The sequence below is a fragment of the Artibeus jamaicensis genome, unplaced genomic scaffold (genome assembly GCF_021234435.1).
Source record: "Artibeus jamaicensis isolate MK-2021 breed Jamaican fruit bat unplaced genomic scaffold, CSHL_Jam_final contig_452, whole genome shotgun sequence".
Lineage (NCBI taxonomy): Eukaryota > Metazoa > Chordata > Mammalia > Chiroptera > Phyllostomidae > Artibeus > Artibeus jamaicensis.
In genome coordinates this window covers 688,626-705,544 of record NW_026521837.1, presented here as the reverse complement: position 1 = coordinate 705,544, position 16,919 = coordinate 688,626, and the positions used below count along the sequence as shown (strand labels likewise).

General features: G+C 38.0%; 1 protein-coding gene across 5 annotated transcripts in view; it reads right to left on the bottom strand.

Moving 5' to 3' along the window:
* GPAT3 (glycerol-3-phosphate acyltransferase 3) overlaps positions 1–16,919 on the bottom strand; it is a 107,124-nt gene that overhangs the window by 18,731 nt on the left and 71,474 nt on the right. For all 5 annotated transcript variants that reach the window (XM_053666338.1, XM_037152563.2, XM_053666337.1 and 2 more), the window contains exons 4-7: positions 12,600–12,870; positions 7,590–7,664; positions 6,774–6,863; positions 641–734 (exon numbers count right to left, since the gene is read on the bottom strand). In XM_053666338.1, coding sequence (XP_053522313.1) covers positions 641–734; positions 6,774–6,863; positions 7,590–7,664; positions 12,600–12,870 — 530 coding nt within the window. The remainder of the gene's footprint in view (positions 1–640; positions 735–6,773; positions 6,864–7,589; positions 7,665–12,599; positions 12,871–16,919) is intronic.

Below are 16,919 nucleotides of genomic sequence, written 5' to 3'. Positions count from 1 at the left end.
GAAATTTAACAATGTATTAAAATGTATTAAATGTCTGAATTTATATTTAGACAGATTAAATACCTGGCAATAAGGAGTTTTTACAAAGGCCTTTCAAAGGTCCAAATACCCACACATGTGGCTTTGTGGTTTGCTGTAGGGTTTTTTTTCTTTTTCTTTTGGGGCTATAGACAAAAACTGAAAAAAGGTAATGTGGTTTTAATATTTCCCTTTCTTGCCTGAGGTTCAGTAAAGAGACCTATCTCTTTTTTTTCTTGAATTGCATATGATTCCCAAAGGAAAACAGAACTAATTGTCAGGCAAGGGATTTTCTCAGCTCTCAGGACGAAGACTTTAATCTCTGAAAATATTATTAAACATCATAGGGATTTTAGAAGCAGGATGTAATCAACTTTATAAAGTCCTATCAAACTCAAATATGTCTGCATTTTAGTAAATTTTTATAACCTTAACTATAATGGGTATATTCTTACACTATATATTCCTCATATAAATATATTATATAACATACATCTACAGTAGTACAACTGAATCACTTTACAATATAAAACTAAGTTTCTAATTTGAATGAAAATAAATTTAAAATTCGAGCAATCCATAGAACATGTAACTACCTGAAATATCAATATGCTGCTCTTACCATAGCATAGCACCCATCCACTGTCAAGATCAAAACATCGATTGGGGAGGTATGGTTGGCAACACAAATGCCTCCCTTCTGGGGTCTGTACTGCCTGCAATTACAAACAATGGTAAATATTAAACCTTGAAAAATGGCCACTATTTCACAGAACAGCGTGTAGATATACATTCTATTTTGTTTTTAAAAGCCCATTAAAAAATAAAGTTCAAAGTATATAGAACCCTCTTAAAAAACTATCTCTAGGCTATAATGATGGGATTGAGCTAAGAACACAGTTCTCGAGAAGGGGCCCCTGACTTTCCCTTAGCATATATTTATGTTATTTTTTTGTAATGACCATATTTTCCTCTTATAATAAAAAATAATTTTAAAATATTAGACTGAATTGTGATGATTCCATAACTTTAATATATTTGTGATGTTTCATTTATTTTATCATAAGCATTTTTCTCTTATTTCTATTTTCATAAGTGTCACTTTTAGAGGTTTCATGACAACCCACAGAGTACATTTACTACAGTTTCTTTCCTCCCTCCCATCTTCCTAAAGCAGAAGTTGGCAAAACGTTCCTATCACAGGCCAGAGAGTAAATATTTTAAGTTTTGCAAGCTAGCTAATGCCTGTCAAAACTACAGGACTCTGCTGTTTTGACATGAAGGCAGCCACAGATAATATGTAAATGATTAAATATGAATGTGTTCCAATAAAACTTTTATTTACAGAAAATAGATGGCAGGCCAGATTTAGCCTATGGGCCCACAGTTTGCTGACCTCTGTCTGAGAATTCAACCAGTATCAGACATTAATAAAGCCAAGTAGTTCTCTTTGGGGCTATCCAAAGTAGAAAGGGACTCAAGTACATAACAACTTTATCATAACATTAATTTACTTAAAATCAGAAGCAATTCCATTAAAAGTTATAAACCTCTATGTAATTAAAGCACCTTTTCTGTAGAAGGTATCTCCTCTGCTCACACTTCTTCCAAAGCATTTTCTCCTACTCCTTCCCCCCCAAAATCATAGCTGAATCACAAAATCATATAATTTTAGAAATTTAACTTCCAGTCAGGGAGGCATAAGTAGACATGCTTTCCCTCCTTAAGTAGCCAGCAGCATTGCCCCCTTGTCAACACTTCCCCCACTAACAAAGCCACCAACTGGTGAAGCAAGTTGCCCTGCCCTAGCAGATCCCTACGGATCTGCCGCATACAATTTAACAGGTGCTCTAAGACAGGGAACCAAAATAGCTCTACCTAATACACAGAAGCAAACACAAGAAGGCTGCCAAATTGATAAGACAAAGAAATAGGGCCCAAATGAAAGAACAGAACAAAACCCCAGAGAAAAAACTAAACAAAATGGAGACAGCCAACCTAGCAGATGCAGAGTTCAAAACACTGGAGATAAGGATGCTCAGAGAACTCAACTGAGCACCACAAAAGCATAAGGAAAAAAGTGAAGGCTACACTAAGTGGAATAAAGAATAATCACAGGGAACCAACAGTGAAGGGAAGGAAGCCAAGATTCAAATCAAAGATTTGGAATACAAGCAATAAAGATTCAACCAGAACACGATGAATAAACAAGAATTCAGAGAAAATGAGGAGAATAAGATGATGCTGGGACATCTCCAAAAGAGCCAACATCTGAATCATAGGGATACAAGAAGGAAAAGAGGAAGAGCAAGAAACTCAAAACTTATTTGAAAAAATAATGAAAGAAAACTTCCCCAATTTGGCAAAGGAAACAGACATACAAGTTCAGGAAACATAGTGAGTTCCAAATAAGTTACACCCAAAGAGGACCACACAAAGACACATCCTAATTAAAATGCCAAAGGTTAAAGATAAAGAGAGAATCTTAAAAGCAGCAAGAGAAAGCAGAGAGTTACCTACAAAGAAGTTCCCATAAGACTATCTGCTGATTTCCCAAAAGAAACTACAGGCAGGAAGGGACTAGCACTAAGTATTCAAAGTGATGAAAAGCAAGGACCTATAACCTAGATTACTCTATCCAGCAAAGCTGTCATTCAGAATGGAAGGGCAGATAAAGTGTTTCCCAGATAAGGTCAAGTTAAAAAAGTTCATCATTATCAAGTCATTATTACATGAAATGTTAAAGGGCATTATTCAAGAAGAAGTGATAGGGCAAAAATTCACAACTATCAACAACTAAAATTAAAAAACAAAAAGAAAATCAAACTAAGCAAACAACTAGAACAGGAAAAGAATCATAGATATGGAAATCACACGGAAGGTTATCAGCTGAGAAGCATATGGGGAAGACTGAGAAAAGGTACAAGGATTAAGGAATATAATTGGTAGACACAAAATAGACAGGGAAATGTTAAGAAGAGTAAGGAAAATGAAGAAACCAAAAAATTTGTATCACAACCCACAGACATGAACTAAGTGGGGGGGATTGTTGGAGGGAAGGCGGGTACCAGGTAGAGAGAGGCAAAGGGGAAAAGATTGGGGCAGCTGTAACAGCATAATAAATAAAATACACTTTAAAAAAAGAAAGAAAAAAATTTTAGGGGCATTTTATGTTGGTAGAATATGGGAAAGCCAGTAATAAAATGTTTGCCTCCCACAAATAAAACAGAAGGATCCAGTCAGTAAAAAAAATTACACGCTATTCTAGCCCTAATTGGTGTGGCTTAGTAGATTGAGTGCTAGCATGCAAACCAAAAGGTTGCCAGGTTGATTCCCAGTCAGGGCACATGCCTGCACAGTGGGCCAGGTCCCCAGTTGGGGACATGTGAGAGGAAACCCATGCATGCATCTCACACATCATTTTTTCTCTCCCTATCTTTCCCCTTCCTTCCCATCATCTCTCTAAAAATAAATAAATAAAATCTTTAAAATTTTCATTAAAAAATTAGAGGCTATTCTATAACTTTAAAAAATGATTTGACATGTAAGAAAAAATAAAATTCAGTTAAGAGAAAAGTAACTCAAAAGCAATAAAAATTACTTTCATTTAGCTAATAACTTCACACAGCTATCTTTATCCTCTATAACTAATGGTAAGGGAAGCAAAATGTCATGTCTGTTTTAAGGCTCAGTTACGGAATTTTAGAAGTGGTAGGACTGAGAACAGAAATTAGGCCTCCAGACTCCAAGTCTAGTCCTCCATCCACCACACTACAGGCCTGTCACTTCCATCACTGTTTAAATCAGAGACCTTGTTCAAATTCTGACTGCGACTGACTATGTAAGCCAGACTACCAATCCCAGAACCTCCATTTCTTCACTTATAAAAGAGGATAACGGCGCCTCTAATAGGAATGACCCACAAGAAGCACAAGTCTGGCCTGCATACCACAAATGCCCAATGACCACGTCACTACATGTTTATTAGTATGTTCCTTCAGCAAATGAATTGCTTTTTAAAGTGTTTTCATGTAAGAACCTATGAACCCCAATGTTCATAGCAGCACAATTTATAATAGCCAAATGGTGGAAGCAACCTAAGTGCCCATCAGTAAATGAGTGGGTCAAAAAACTGTGGGACATGTACACAACCGAATACTATGTAGCAGAAAGAAAGAAGGAGCTCCAACCCCTTGTGACAGAATGGATGGAAATGGAGAGCAATATGCTAAGTGAAATAAGCCAGGTGGTGAAAGACAAATACCATATGATCTCACCTTTAAGTGGAACCTAATCAACAACACAAATAAGCAAGCAAAATATAACCTGAGACACTGAAATCAAGAACAAACTGACAGTAACCAGAGGGGAGGTAAAAGGGGAAAATGGGGGGAAAGAGGGGAGGGTTGTCAAGGAATATGTATAAAGAACACAGGGACAAAGACAAAGGAGGGTAGGACCAAAGGTAGGAGGTGGGGATGGCTGCGGTGAGGGGGAAGGGTGGGGGCAAATGAAGACAACTGTACCTGAACAACAATTTTAAAAAATAATAATAAAGTTAAACTTTATTACTTTAGTAAAATTAAATCCCATTACAGACAATTAAACTATTTTTCATGTATTATGTTTTCAAATTTTCTACTGAAAACTTCATTTGTAAAAACAATAATTCAACTTCTGCCAAGATGGAGGCATAGGTGGATAAGCCGTGCCTTCTCACACAACCAAGTTTAGAGACAACTTAATATTAGCAACAGAAAACACAGCCAGAACACAGAAAATTGAACTTTTCGGAAGTCTGTTAACAACAAATTCTTCAGCCTGACCGGTAAGGGGCGAAACCAGCAGCTGGTGGAGCGGGGTTGCACAGGAAAACTCAGTCAGATGGACTCAGGCGCGTGGAATCCAGGCGCAGGGTTGGACCTAGTGAGCGAGGGAGCGAACAACCAAGCAACCGCAGGGAAACAGCGAGGGAGCAGGGCTGCGGGTTGACTGTGGTTGCGCATTTGTGCGCGGATAGATAAGCGAAGGAGTGGGCGATTGGACCGGGACCCAGCAGGTCCCCGCAGCAAGCAGCAGGGAGGGTGCTGCCATTTCCCTGCTCTGACCCCACATCCACATACAGTGTCATAACCCAGCGACTCTGAGTGGCCTGGCCCAGGTGAACCACCTAAGACGCTAATCCTCACCCAGCTGTGAGAAACAGCAGAGGGGGTCGCCATTTCCCGGCTCTGACCACACCCCCACATACAGAGTCACAACCCAGCGACCTGGGAGTCCAAGGCTCTGCTCCTCACACTTAAAGGGCGCGAACAGACCAAAAATGGCTCAAGAAGATCTCAAAGCCCCACAGCCTATAAATCTAAGTGATGAAGAAATAGCAAAACTCTCCAGACACACAGTTTAAAACACTGATGATCAGGATCCTCACAGAACTGGTTGATTATAGTCACAAATTAGAGAAACATATGAAGGCAAAACTAATTGAAATGAATGGAATTGCACAGGAAACCAATAGTGATGAAAAGGAAACTGGGACTCAAATCAATGGAGTGGACCAGAAGAAAGCAAATAATGGCCAAACAGAAAAGAGTCAAGAAGCAAGAATTCAAAGAAATGAAGAGAGTCTTAGGAACATCCAGGACATCTTTAAACGCTCCAACATCCGAATTATAGGGGTACCAGAAGGGGGAAAGGCACAGCCACCAGTGGAAAACTTATTTGAACAAATAATAAAGGAGAATTTCCCCAATCTGGCAAAGGAAATAGACTTCCAGGAAATCCAGGAAGCTCAGAGAGTACCAAAGAAGTTGGACCCAAGAAGGAACACACCAAGGCACATCATAATTAAATTAGCCAAAATTAAAATGAAGGAGAGAATCCTAGAAGCAGCAAGAGATAAGGGGACTGTCACCTACAAAGGAGTCCCCATCAGACTGTCAGCAGATTTCTCAAAAGAGACCTTCCAGGCAAGAAGGGGCTGGAAAGAGGTATTCCAAGTCATGAAATCCAAAGACCTACAAACAAGATTGCTCTATCCAGCAAAATTTTCATTTAGAATGGAAGGACAGATAAAGTGCTTCTCAGATAAGACCAAATCCAAGGAGTTCATCATCACCAAGCCCTTATTATATGAAATGTTAAAGGGACTTACCTAAGAAAAAGACGTTTAAAAAACATGAACAGTGAAAGGACAACAAACTCACAGTTATTAACAACCACACCTAAAACGAAAGCAAACTAAAAGGACAGCTAGATCAGGAGTGGAAACATAGAAATGAAGATCTCAAGGAGGGTTAACAACAGGGGAGTGGAGGAGGAGAAGGGGGGAAGAGGTACAGAGAATAAGTAGCATAGACAGCAGATAGAAAATAGATGGGGGGGCAAGAATAGCATGGGAAATACAGAATCTAAAGAACTTGAGACACATGGTCATAAACTAAAGGGGGGTAATGGTGGGGACGGGGGGTAGGGTGGAGGGGAATGAAGGGGGGGAATAGAACAACTGTAACAGCATAATCAATAAAAAAATTTTTTTAAATAAATAAAAAGTAAAAGAAAAAAAAACCAAAAAACAATAATTCAATGAAAAATGTTGAATTTTTGCCCCCTCAAAATAAAGTGTTTTTGTGTATTGTTATGTCTGTGACACTCTAAGACGTAGAGATGAACCCACAGGAAATACTTACTTTACCTGTCAATCACAAACTAAACTGACCCAGAGAAAGGCAGGCAGAGAGCCAGCAGACACTCACTTGTTATGGTAATGAATAGTTCCAGAGAGAGCTCGCACACAGATCCGGCAGCAGGTCAGGTGCACCAGTTCACTCAGCCAGTTTTTGAGGCTGAAGGAAAGAAAAATATTTCATTGTGCAGTACTGGCACTCCTAAGAAATAATACAATAAAAGTTTAATGTGCTCTTTTATAGCAGCATCCTGTGCTCTGAAACAGAAGCACAGTTCAATTCTTATAATCACAATGAGGCAGTTGGAAAAAAACTCTAAAGCAGGAATGTCCAACCTGCAGCCAGTAGGCTGCACAAAGCCCAGAATGGCTATTAATTTGGCCCAGCACAAAATTGTAAATTTACTTAAAACATTATGAGATTTTTTTGTGACCAAGTGTCACGATGTATTTAATGTGTGGTCCAAGACAACTCTTCTTCTTCCAGTGTGGCCCAGGGACACCAAAAGGTTAGATACCCCTGCAGGAGGGAAATAGCTCCCACTGGACTCGACTTCCATGATAAATTTCTGATCAGGATTAGCTGAAGCTTCTTTGGTCTCAGCCTTTGGGTGTTACAATACCATAAAACTCTCTCATTTCCCTTGAGGGTCCTCGGTCATTTTCTTTCTTCTCTTTTCCCTTTGAAAAAACTTCTTACAACTTATATGAAAGTATGCTAGAACATCAAATTAGAACTATAAATATGAAGTAGGCAGGATTTTAACAAGTGTCTAGAGGCCATAAAATTGATACAGTACACAGGAATTAAACACATATTGTTTTTGTGGACAAAGATAAGAAAAGAACAATTCTATTTAATGCTGGGTGAAGGGACACAAGTTACCTGCTGTCTGGAAGCTGCCCAACCAATGTAGTTCCAATCACCAACAAACTGATCCCAATAAAAGCCAGCATAACCCTGAAAAGGAGAAAAAAAAAAGGTAATTCAGACTTCCAGCCAAGATGAAGGCATTGGTGGAAACATTGTGCCTCCTTGCACAACCAAGTTTAAAGACAACAAAGTTTTAGTAACAAAAACACAACCAAAACACAAAAAATTGAACTGTATGAAAGTCCGACAACAATGAACCATTCATCCAGACCAGTAAGAGGAGCAGAGTCAGCGGCTGGCGGAGCACAGTTGTGCAGAAAAAAGTGGCCAGCTGACCCAGGCACGCAGGTGGCAGTTGGCAGATCCCAGGTGTGGGGTGGCAACAAGCAGACCCAGTGAGGGCGCAAGGTGGCAGGTTGACTATGGTCACACAGTTACACTCAGATAAACCAGGCAAAGGAGTGAGCAGTGAGACAGACCGCCAACCCAGGGCCCCAGCGCTGGGAATTAAATCCTAAAAGCACGAGCTGGAAAAACTTTTGGGGTTGAGGTGCCGGGAGAAGCTCCCAGGCTCACAGAGTTTGTTGGAGAGACCCACAGGGTCCTGGAGAGTGCACAAGCCCACACACCCGGGAACCAGCACCAGAAAGGCCCAATTTGCTTGCGGGAAGCGGAAGAGGGGACCAAAATCTGAGAGAGAGCAGAACAAACGCCATTGCCCCTTTCTGACCCCACATACAGCGTCACAACCTAGCAACTTTGTTGCCCTGCCCTGGTGAACACCTAAGACTCCACCCCTCATACATAACAGGAGGGAACAGACCAAAACATTATGGCTCAAGAAGAACAGCTCAAAGCCTCAGAGCCAATACTTCTAAGCGACCAAGAGATAGCCAACCTATCAGATGCACAGTTCAAAACACTGGTGATCAGGATGCTCACAAAATCATTTAAATTTGGTCACAAATTAGATAAACAAATGGAGGCTAAACTAATTGAAATGAAGGGAAATGTACAGGAAACCAAAAGTGATGTAAAGGAAACTGGGACTCAAATCAATGGAGTGGACCAGAAGGTAGAAAAAAAAATGACCAAACAGAAAGAATGAAGAAACAAGAATTCAAAAAAATGAGGAGAGGCTAGGGAACCTCCAGGACATCTTTAAACGCTCCAACATTGGAATTATAGGGGTTCCAGAAGGGGAAGAGAAGGAACAACAAGTGGAAAACTTATTTAAACAAATAATAAAGGAGAACTTCCCCAATTTGGCAAAGACAACAGACTTCCAGGAAATCCAGGAAGCTCAGAGAGTCCCAAAGAAGTTGGACCCAAGAAGCAAAACACCAAGGCACATCATCATTACATTAGCCAAGATTAAAATGAAGGAGAGAATCTTATAGAAGCAGCAAGAGATAAGGGGACAGTCACCTACAAAGGAGTTCCCATCAGACTGTCAGCTGATTTCTCAAAAGATACCTTACAGGCAAGAAGGGGCTGCAAAGAAGTATTCCAAGTCATGAAATGCAAGGACCTACATCCAAGATTGCTCTATGCAGCAAAGCTTTCATGTAGAATGGAAGGACAAAGAGCTTCTCAGATAAGATCAAATTCAAGGAGTTCATCGTCACCAAGCCCTTATTACATGAAATGTAAAGGGATTTATCTAAGAAAAAGAAGATAAAAAAGATGAACAGTGAAAGGACAGCCAACTCACAGTTATTAACAACCAGACCTAAAACAAAAGCAAACTAAGAAGACAGCTAGATCAGAAGCAGAACCATAGAAATGGAGATCACATAGAAATGGTTAGCAACAGGGGAGTCGGAGGAGGAGTAGGGGGGAGAAGGTACAGAGAATAAGTAGCATAAACAGGGGGCAGGGCAAGAGTAGTATGGGAAATATAGAATCTAAAGAACTTGTGACACATGGACATAAACTAAAAGGGGGCATGGTGGGGGGGAGGGTGTGCAGGGTGGAGGAGAATGAAGGGGGGGAAATGGGACAACTGTAATAGCATAATCAATAAAATATATATTTTTAAAAAAGGTAATTCACACTTTTAGTTGAATGCTAGGAATAAAGGAAAATCACTGAAAAGTCCACAAATAATAAAATTATAAATAAATGTGGGGCATCGACCCTATAAAATATGGTATAGCCATTAAACAGAATTTGATAAATCTGCAGATTCCAACATGGAAGAATGGTCCTTGGTATGTTGAAAGCAAAACAAGCAAAATATCAAAAATAATATACAGAGAATATTACCATTTTCAAAATAACAGTAGGCACATAACTAGTCTACAAACGTATCGATAAGGCCTAGAAACTGATTCACAAACCATCAAGTTCAATCTACATAATCATCAGAGGGTTAAGAGGGCTAAATGAAGGAAATAAATTAAATGACTTGCCCTTCTACTTTTCTAATTTATTTTTTAAAATTATTCTGAATTATTTTAAATACATACATATTAACTTCCATAAGAAAAATTTTTTATTGTATAAAAGAGTCATTTCAGGTTGGAAGTAGTCATCATTTTTTATTCAGGATACTCTGATGTGGCTTCATACAGTTGTAAAAGAAAAACCTTGTCAAAGTCTAAAAATAACTTGTTTTTCCTGTGTTTTGCTAACAACAAGGGAGCAAAAGGGTACAAATCAAATTTTTCTCAAAGAAATTTAAAATTATAGCAAATGGCAAAAAAAATGTACTTAAAGGCACTTTCATAATAAGAACTACAAATTATACATTCCTTAATGCAAATTTAACTGTTGTCCCTTTAAGGTTCAAGATAACTTGGAAGCTAGTAAACAAGATGACTGATGATACTTCTTACTACCACATAGACATCCTCTCATATTTGAAGAGTTTTTAATATGTTTCAATTACTTCAAAAAGAATCATTTTTAGAAATGTAATTGAATTACTCAAAAAGAAAAGGTTTAGATTTATAATCTTTCAAAATAAATGAGGTTTCCTCATAACACCTTATTAAGGTTTTAAAGTCTTACTTTAACATTTCTTGACATAGCAATTTGAAGGTCAAATTCAGTTTACTTTAGTTGCCATATTTTCATGTGAGTCACTGATACTACAACTAAACTACTGTTTTAATTTCTCCATCAATTATGAAAAAAATTTTAAATGTTTTGTCATCTTGCCCTAGTGAGAATCACTTGTTCCTACATATTAAATTAGAAGGGGTGATATTTTAAAATGTTTAACAATTGTGTTCAAAACTATTGAAGGTTTTTGTTTGCTATATTAACAGGCCAGAAAAATCAGTTTTCAAGTTTCAGTGAGCAAACAGGAGAGTTCTCTTAGATTAAGTATCAACCATAATCTGGCTTCTTTTTAAAGAAAAGGAACTGTAATTTTCATATCATAAAATTCACCCATTTAAAATAGACAACCAGTAGGGGGCTGTCTGGCATAATCACAGAGTTGTGCAGCCACCAACACAATCCAGTTGAGCACAGTCTGTTTTTAAATGCTCACTTTGTAGCAGCTCCTTCTGTCCGCAATTCTTTAATAATGATGAGTATGTATTAAAAGTAGGAGTATTAATTCTGTCATTTCTCCCTGTTCTTGGGTGCTTACCATATTATCTTAAATCTGGTTTCTTTGCAAGAATCTTTTATGTCACTTACCTATTTTGTTAGCCCTACTGTAGTTTAAACTAGATAGTAAAATCAAACACTATTTGCTGGACACCCACAGCGGGTGAAAGCTAACCATCAAATGTGGAAATCTCAAGTAAAGTGTCATAAAATCCTCATTGTTCCCTTAGGTTTCCTTGGATATGGAGATGGAAGAATTTATATATTCAGCTTCACTGAAGTGTCATTTCTTTTTAAGAATAAAAACAATGAATGGGAATTCTAATTTAATAAACTGGAAACTTATAATAAATAAAAGCTTGAATATTTCCTTCCTGTATGCTTATGGGTAGTCTTGGGCATCCCCGGAGTACATGACCCCTGCTTTGGGAACCCTGGCTTAAGATTGAAGCAAAAGTGTATATGAAACCCTGAATTTCACTTTGCTATCACAGCTGAAATTCCCAAAAGACATATCATGCCCTAATATCTAGACACTGGCAACATGAGCATCAGAAAAGAGTTTCTTAGAAATGTGCCTTTGCTTATACTTAAGCAATCTCTTCCTTTGTAATAAATCTAAGTGAGGCAAATAGAGGTCATCGTAGGGACGGTAAAGAGGTTTCAACTCATGTACCAATTTTGTTGGCTGGTAACAACTGTGTGGAAAGCTCTATTGAGAGAATGCCAAGGTCGTGTCCAAGGGAAATGAGGCAAGACAATCAGCAGCAATGTTGTGACCGGTACACATGCCTACCACCGGCCACCACCACACTAAACAAACCTGGGTCATTTGCGCATCATCCCAATGCCCAGGCCTACCTCTTCTACTCCTATGTTCCACATTATGGTTCTAGGTAACTGAGCTTGAAGGTACCTCCTCATCGGGTGGCACTCAAACTTAGAACCAGAAGGAGAGCCAGGTGCAGAAGTTTTAATAAGAAAAGTGAGTGATCATAAATGAACATGGATAGAACAAATTCACTCTTCTGCATGGCTCTCTTCCATGTCTCAGGAATTTTTTCTCTCCTATGCAACTATGAACCACTATGGACCAGTAAAGAGAGACAGTTATAGTTCTGTAGACACACAGGTGAATGTGAAACTGTAAATCCTCTTCTTTTTCCTCACTTCCCTTTTCTATCCATCAAATCATCTATGACTGAAAGAGTAACGTGGATCCAGACGGATATATATTAGATTCTAGACACATCATACCTTCATTAGGCGGGAGGCGGGGAAGAATGTGAAAGAAGAATAGATACTTATTACATTCCTGCGGAGGACACATTTGGTGGTGTTTTCTTAAGTGAGAAGGATTAGTACCATAATACTCACATATGACCATTACATACATGATTTTAAGAGAAAGGTGAACCAATTCAATTATACCATCTAATTGCTGGGCAGGAGACGTACCTCAGAGGTAGTAGGACACAGTAGCGTACTATGACACCCAGTACCCACACCATGGTGAGCCGCAGACTGATGTACTGGAAATTTACATTGGTCCTTGTGAGGAGATTCCATGACACTAGCTCCTCTGAGGAGAATCTCTGGGTCACTTCATCTTCCACAATGGCTTCCAATCCCTTCTTGGAGAAATAAAACACATCAGACAGCTCAAAGTCCCTTCCTCGCAGACCAGAGAGCCCTTTTTCCATGGGTGATTCATCTCTTTGGATAATACCTTAAAAGAAAGTAACAGGACATGAGAAAATGCCATAGAACATACAAACTGACCAAAGGGTCTCCTGTGTATAAGACAAGTACATTTAATGGGTAATGTGACAGATTTCAGAAATAAAAGGCAAGCAAGTACAGTGGGGAAAGAGGTGAAATCAAAGAATCTGCATGAAATGGCCTGTACCTACCCAAGGATTTCAACTTACTACAGAGGAATTTTGGTCCTTAACAACCCTCCTGCTTACATTTCCTCCCTCACACCATTAGTGAAAGAAGTCACAGAAAGAAACTCTCCCCAAGTACAGGTCTAGATTGTGTAAAAATAAAGACTTCTGTTTTCCCCTGATAAAACCATAAAGCCAAAACCCAAGCAAAATGGCAAAAGGTAGATGCTTTTAATAAGTAAAAATTATTTTATAAGAAAAACACAGACTGCAATATAAAAATAAGTAAAGTACATAACTGAATTCACAGAAACAACATACTTAATATATAAAAGCCTTCTTTACTAGTAATAAATGTGAATTAGACAGACTGTCCTATTCATGTTATCAAATCAGCAACATTTTTAGTGGTAACTTGCAATGACACAAATAATAAATACAGGCACTCTCATACTCAGTTTGTATGAGTATGAAACTGGCAGCAACTTTGTCAAAATCTGTTTGGCATGGAGACTAAAAATAGGTTTTTTTAATTGTATTTTACTGTTTATGTTATTACAGTTGTCCCCACTTTTTCTCCTTTGCCCACCTAGAAACAGTTTTACTGATGATTCCATAATTCTAATTCTAGGAATCTGCCACAAGGAAATAATCAGAATTGTAGTCAAGAGTATTCACTGTAGCATTTTCAATTATAATACATCTAGACAATGAGATGTAATGTATCCATTAATACTTAATATTAAGTGAAAAAAGCAGGACCTAAATCTATGAAATATACATACATTGAAAAAATATTAAGAAGGATACATTAAGTAGTTATCTATGGACAATAAGATTTTTCCTCCTTGTATTCTTACTGCATTTTCCATAAAAAAAATTCAAAGATTCTTCAAGTACTAGAAATTTGTAAAATGATATAAGCCTACTGCCACTCAGTTCTAACTACTAAAAATGAAAAATTGATGAGAAGGCCATGACGAATGAAGAGTAGCTATATACTATCCATTTGTCCCTCTGAGGTGTGTCACAAAGAGAAAAACACATTTCCTACAATAGAAAAGTCTTTTATTTGAAGGTGGAGATTAAGGTGTTAAATTCCCTGGAAGAGACCCCACTTCATTTTCTCATTATCCGTTTTTCTAGTGGAGAGTACTGTGTTATCAGTCTGCTGGAGAAGTTGTACATAGATCCACAGAGGCAGCTGAGATGCATCAATTTTTCAAAGGGATAGTAGCATAATGCACTAGAACAGAAAATAATGAGCTCCTGGGGTCCAAAGTCAAGTGCTGTTTAGGACAACAACTAGCTCTGTGACTGTGGCTAATAAATCACCTCACTTGGTACCTCCTTTATAGAATGGCAGGGTGGAGAGAGATTTTTAGTTTCCTTACAGGGTTAATATTTCATGACTTTACTTCTGGGGGTTCTGAGAGGTTTTTTATCTGTTTTTGTCCACTTATAAAGCTAGTATCTTCATCTTAAGAATTAGCACGATACACTAAGTTCTTGAAGGAGCATGATATTATCTCTTTCAGCAATCAAATCTAAGTGGTGTAACCTCTCTCTGCCATCTCTGAAAATTAGTAAAAACTAACCAAAACAGTGTCACTACTGAATTACCCTCTTGTTTTCAGGCACTGTGATGCAAAGCAGGTTACTCAATCCAATCAATTGGCCAAAATTTACCAGTGCAAGAGTTTAAAGTCTAGAAGAGGAGGGAAGAACAAGTTATTTAGCAAATCTCTGAATGAAACACACTAGAGACAGTGGACAGCCCTTCTAAAAATAACCTTTTTCAGAGGGGCCAGAGCTAAGGCAAGTTCAAGGTACTGATCCAGAAGATTTATAAAAAGAAGCCAGGCCCCAAGCCTCTATACCCTTGCTGTGCAATATTTTCTCTGCCCTCTGAGCTACTTTATTCTGTGTAACTCTGATAAAATATAACTCAATTTCCTATTTCCATGAAGCCTCTTTCAAAAGTATGTGGGTAACTGTAATGCATCTACTTGACAAAGGATTAAATTCCAAAATATATTAAGACACACAAAAAAATAAGAAAAAGTCAAAGAATTCAGTAAAAATTTTAACTAAGAATATGGAGTCACGAAAACAGTAAGTCTTAATTAATGACTAAACATTTAAAAGATGTTCAACTTTTCTAAAATTATAGAAATGCAAACTAAAACTACAATTTTATGCCCATAAACACTGATAAGACATATTAGATTGAATAGACCTGGCTGGTGTGGCTCAGGGGGATTGAGCACCAGTGTGCAAACCAAGAGATCACTGATTGGTTCAATTTCCAGCAAAGGCACATGCCTGGGTTGGGGGCGTGTGAAAGGCAGCCAATTGATGTGTCTCTCACACATGAATGTTTCTCTTTTTCCCTCTCTCCCCTCCTCTCTCAAAGTAAATAAATAAAATCTTAAAAGAAATTTTTTAAAAGAGTCAACCAATGGCCCTGACTGGTGTAGCTCAGTGGATTGAGCGTGGGTCTGCAAACCGAAGGATAGCGGTTCGATTCCCTGTGGGGGCACATGCCTGGGTTGCAGGCCAATTCCCAGCAGGGGACACACAAGAGGCAACCACACACTGATATTTCTCTCCCTCTCTCCTTCCCTTCCCCTCTAAAGATAAATAAATAAAATCTAAAAGAAAATCAACCAATGAATGCATAAATAAGTGGAACAATAAATTGATCTTTCTCTCTCTTCCTCTCTCTAAAATCAATCAATAAATAAACTTTAAAAAAAGATATCCATAGCCAAAATGCAGCAGTTACATCCCCATGTACACTTCAGGAAGATTTCTGTTTAACAATTTCGAATACACAGAAAAGTTGCAATAATAGTTCACTTCACCCAGAATCACTAACTGCCAATATTTTGATGTTTGTCTTACTGTTCTGTCTCTGTAAGTATAAAAAGATACCTTTTTTCTGAACCATTTGAGAACAAATTGCAGATATCATATCCTTTACCCCCAAATATTTCAGCAGAGGTATATTTGGACATAGAGCTTCACTTTATTTAACCACAGTATACTTATGAAAATCAGGGAAATGTCAGTAATTAACATTACTGCAACACTAGTAGTACTTGATCTAGACACCTTATTCAAATTTTGACAATTGTCCCAGTAATATCCTTCACAGGATGTTTTTTATCAGGTCCAGGATTCAATCCAGGACCATATGTAACATTTACAGGTCAAGTTTCTATAGTGTTGTATATGAAAATATTCCTCAGACTTTAGTTTTTCAAAGGTATTGACATTTTTAAATATTACAAACCACTTACTTTATAAATAGAATGTCTCTTAATTTTAATAATTCAATTTCTCTTCATGATTAGATGCAGGTGTATACACTTTTGGCAGAAATACTATATAAGTACTATCATGTCCTCAGAGCATCACATCAGGAGGCACATTACAGCTAGTCCCATACTGGAGATGTTTAACTTTGATCACTTGGCTTAAGGTAGCTAGCACTTACCAGGTTTCACTACTGTAAAGTTATCATTTTTCCCTGGTTGCTGTGGTTCAGTGGATTGAGTGCCGGCCTGTGAACCAAAGGGTCAGTGGTTCAATTCCCAGTCAGGGCATATGCCTGGGTTGCAGGCTATGTCCCCAGTAGGGGGCACACAAGAGGCAACCACACATTGATGTCTCTCTCTCTCTCTTTCTCCCTCCTTTCCCCTCTCTCTAGAATGAATAAATAAAATAAAATTTAAAAAAAGAAAGAAGAAGGAAGCACTGTCATGGATAACATGAATGGATTCATTAAAATTATAATCTTAAAATATTATTTTTATTTTTTCATTAATAAATAAATACTTATTACCTATAACTACCTATAAAAGGAAGATACTTTGAGACTACA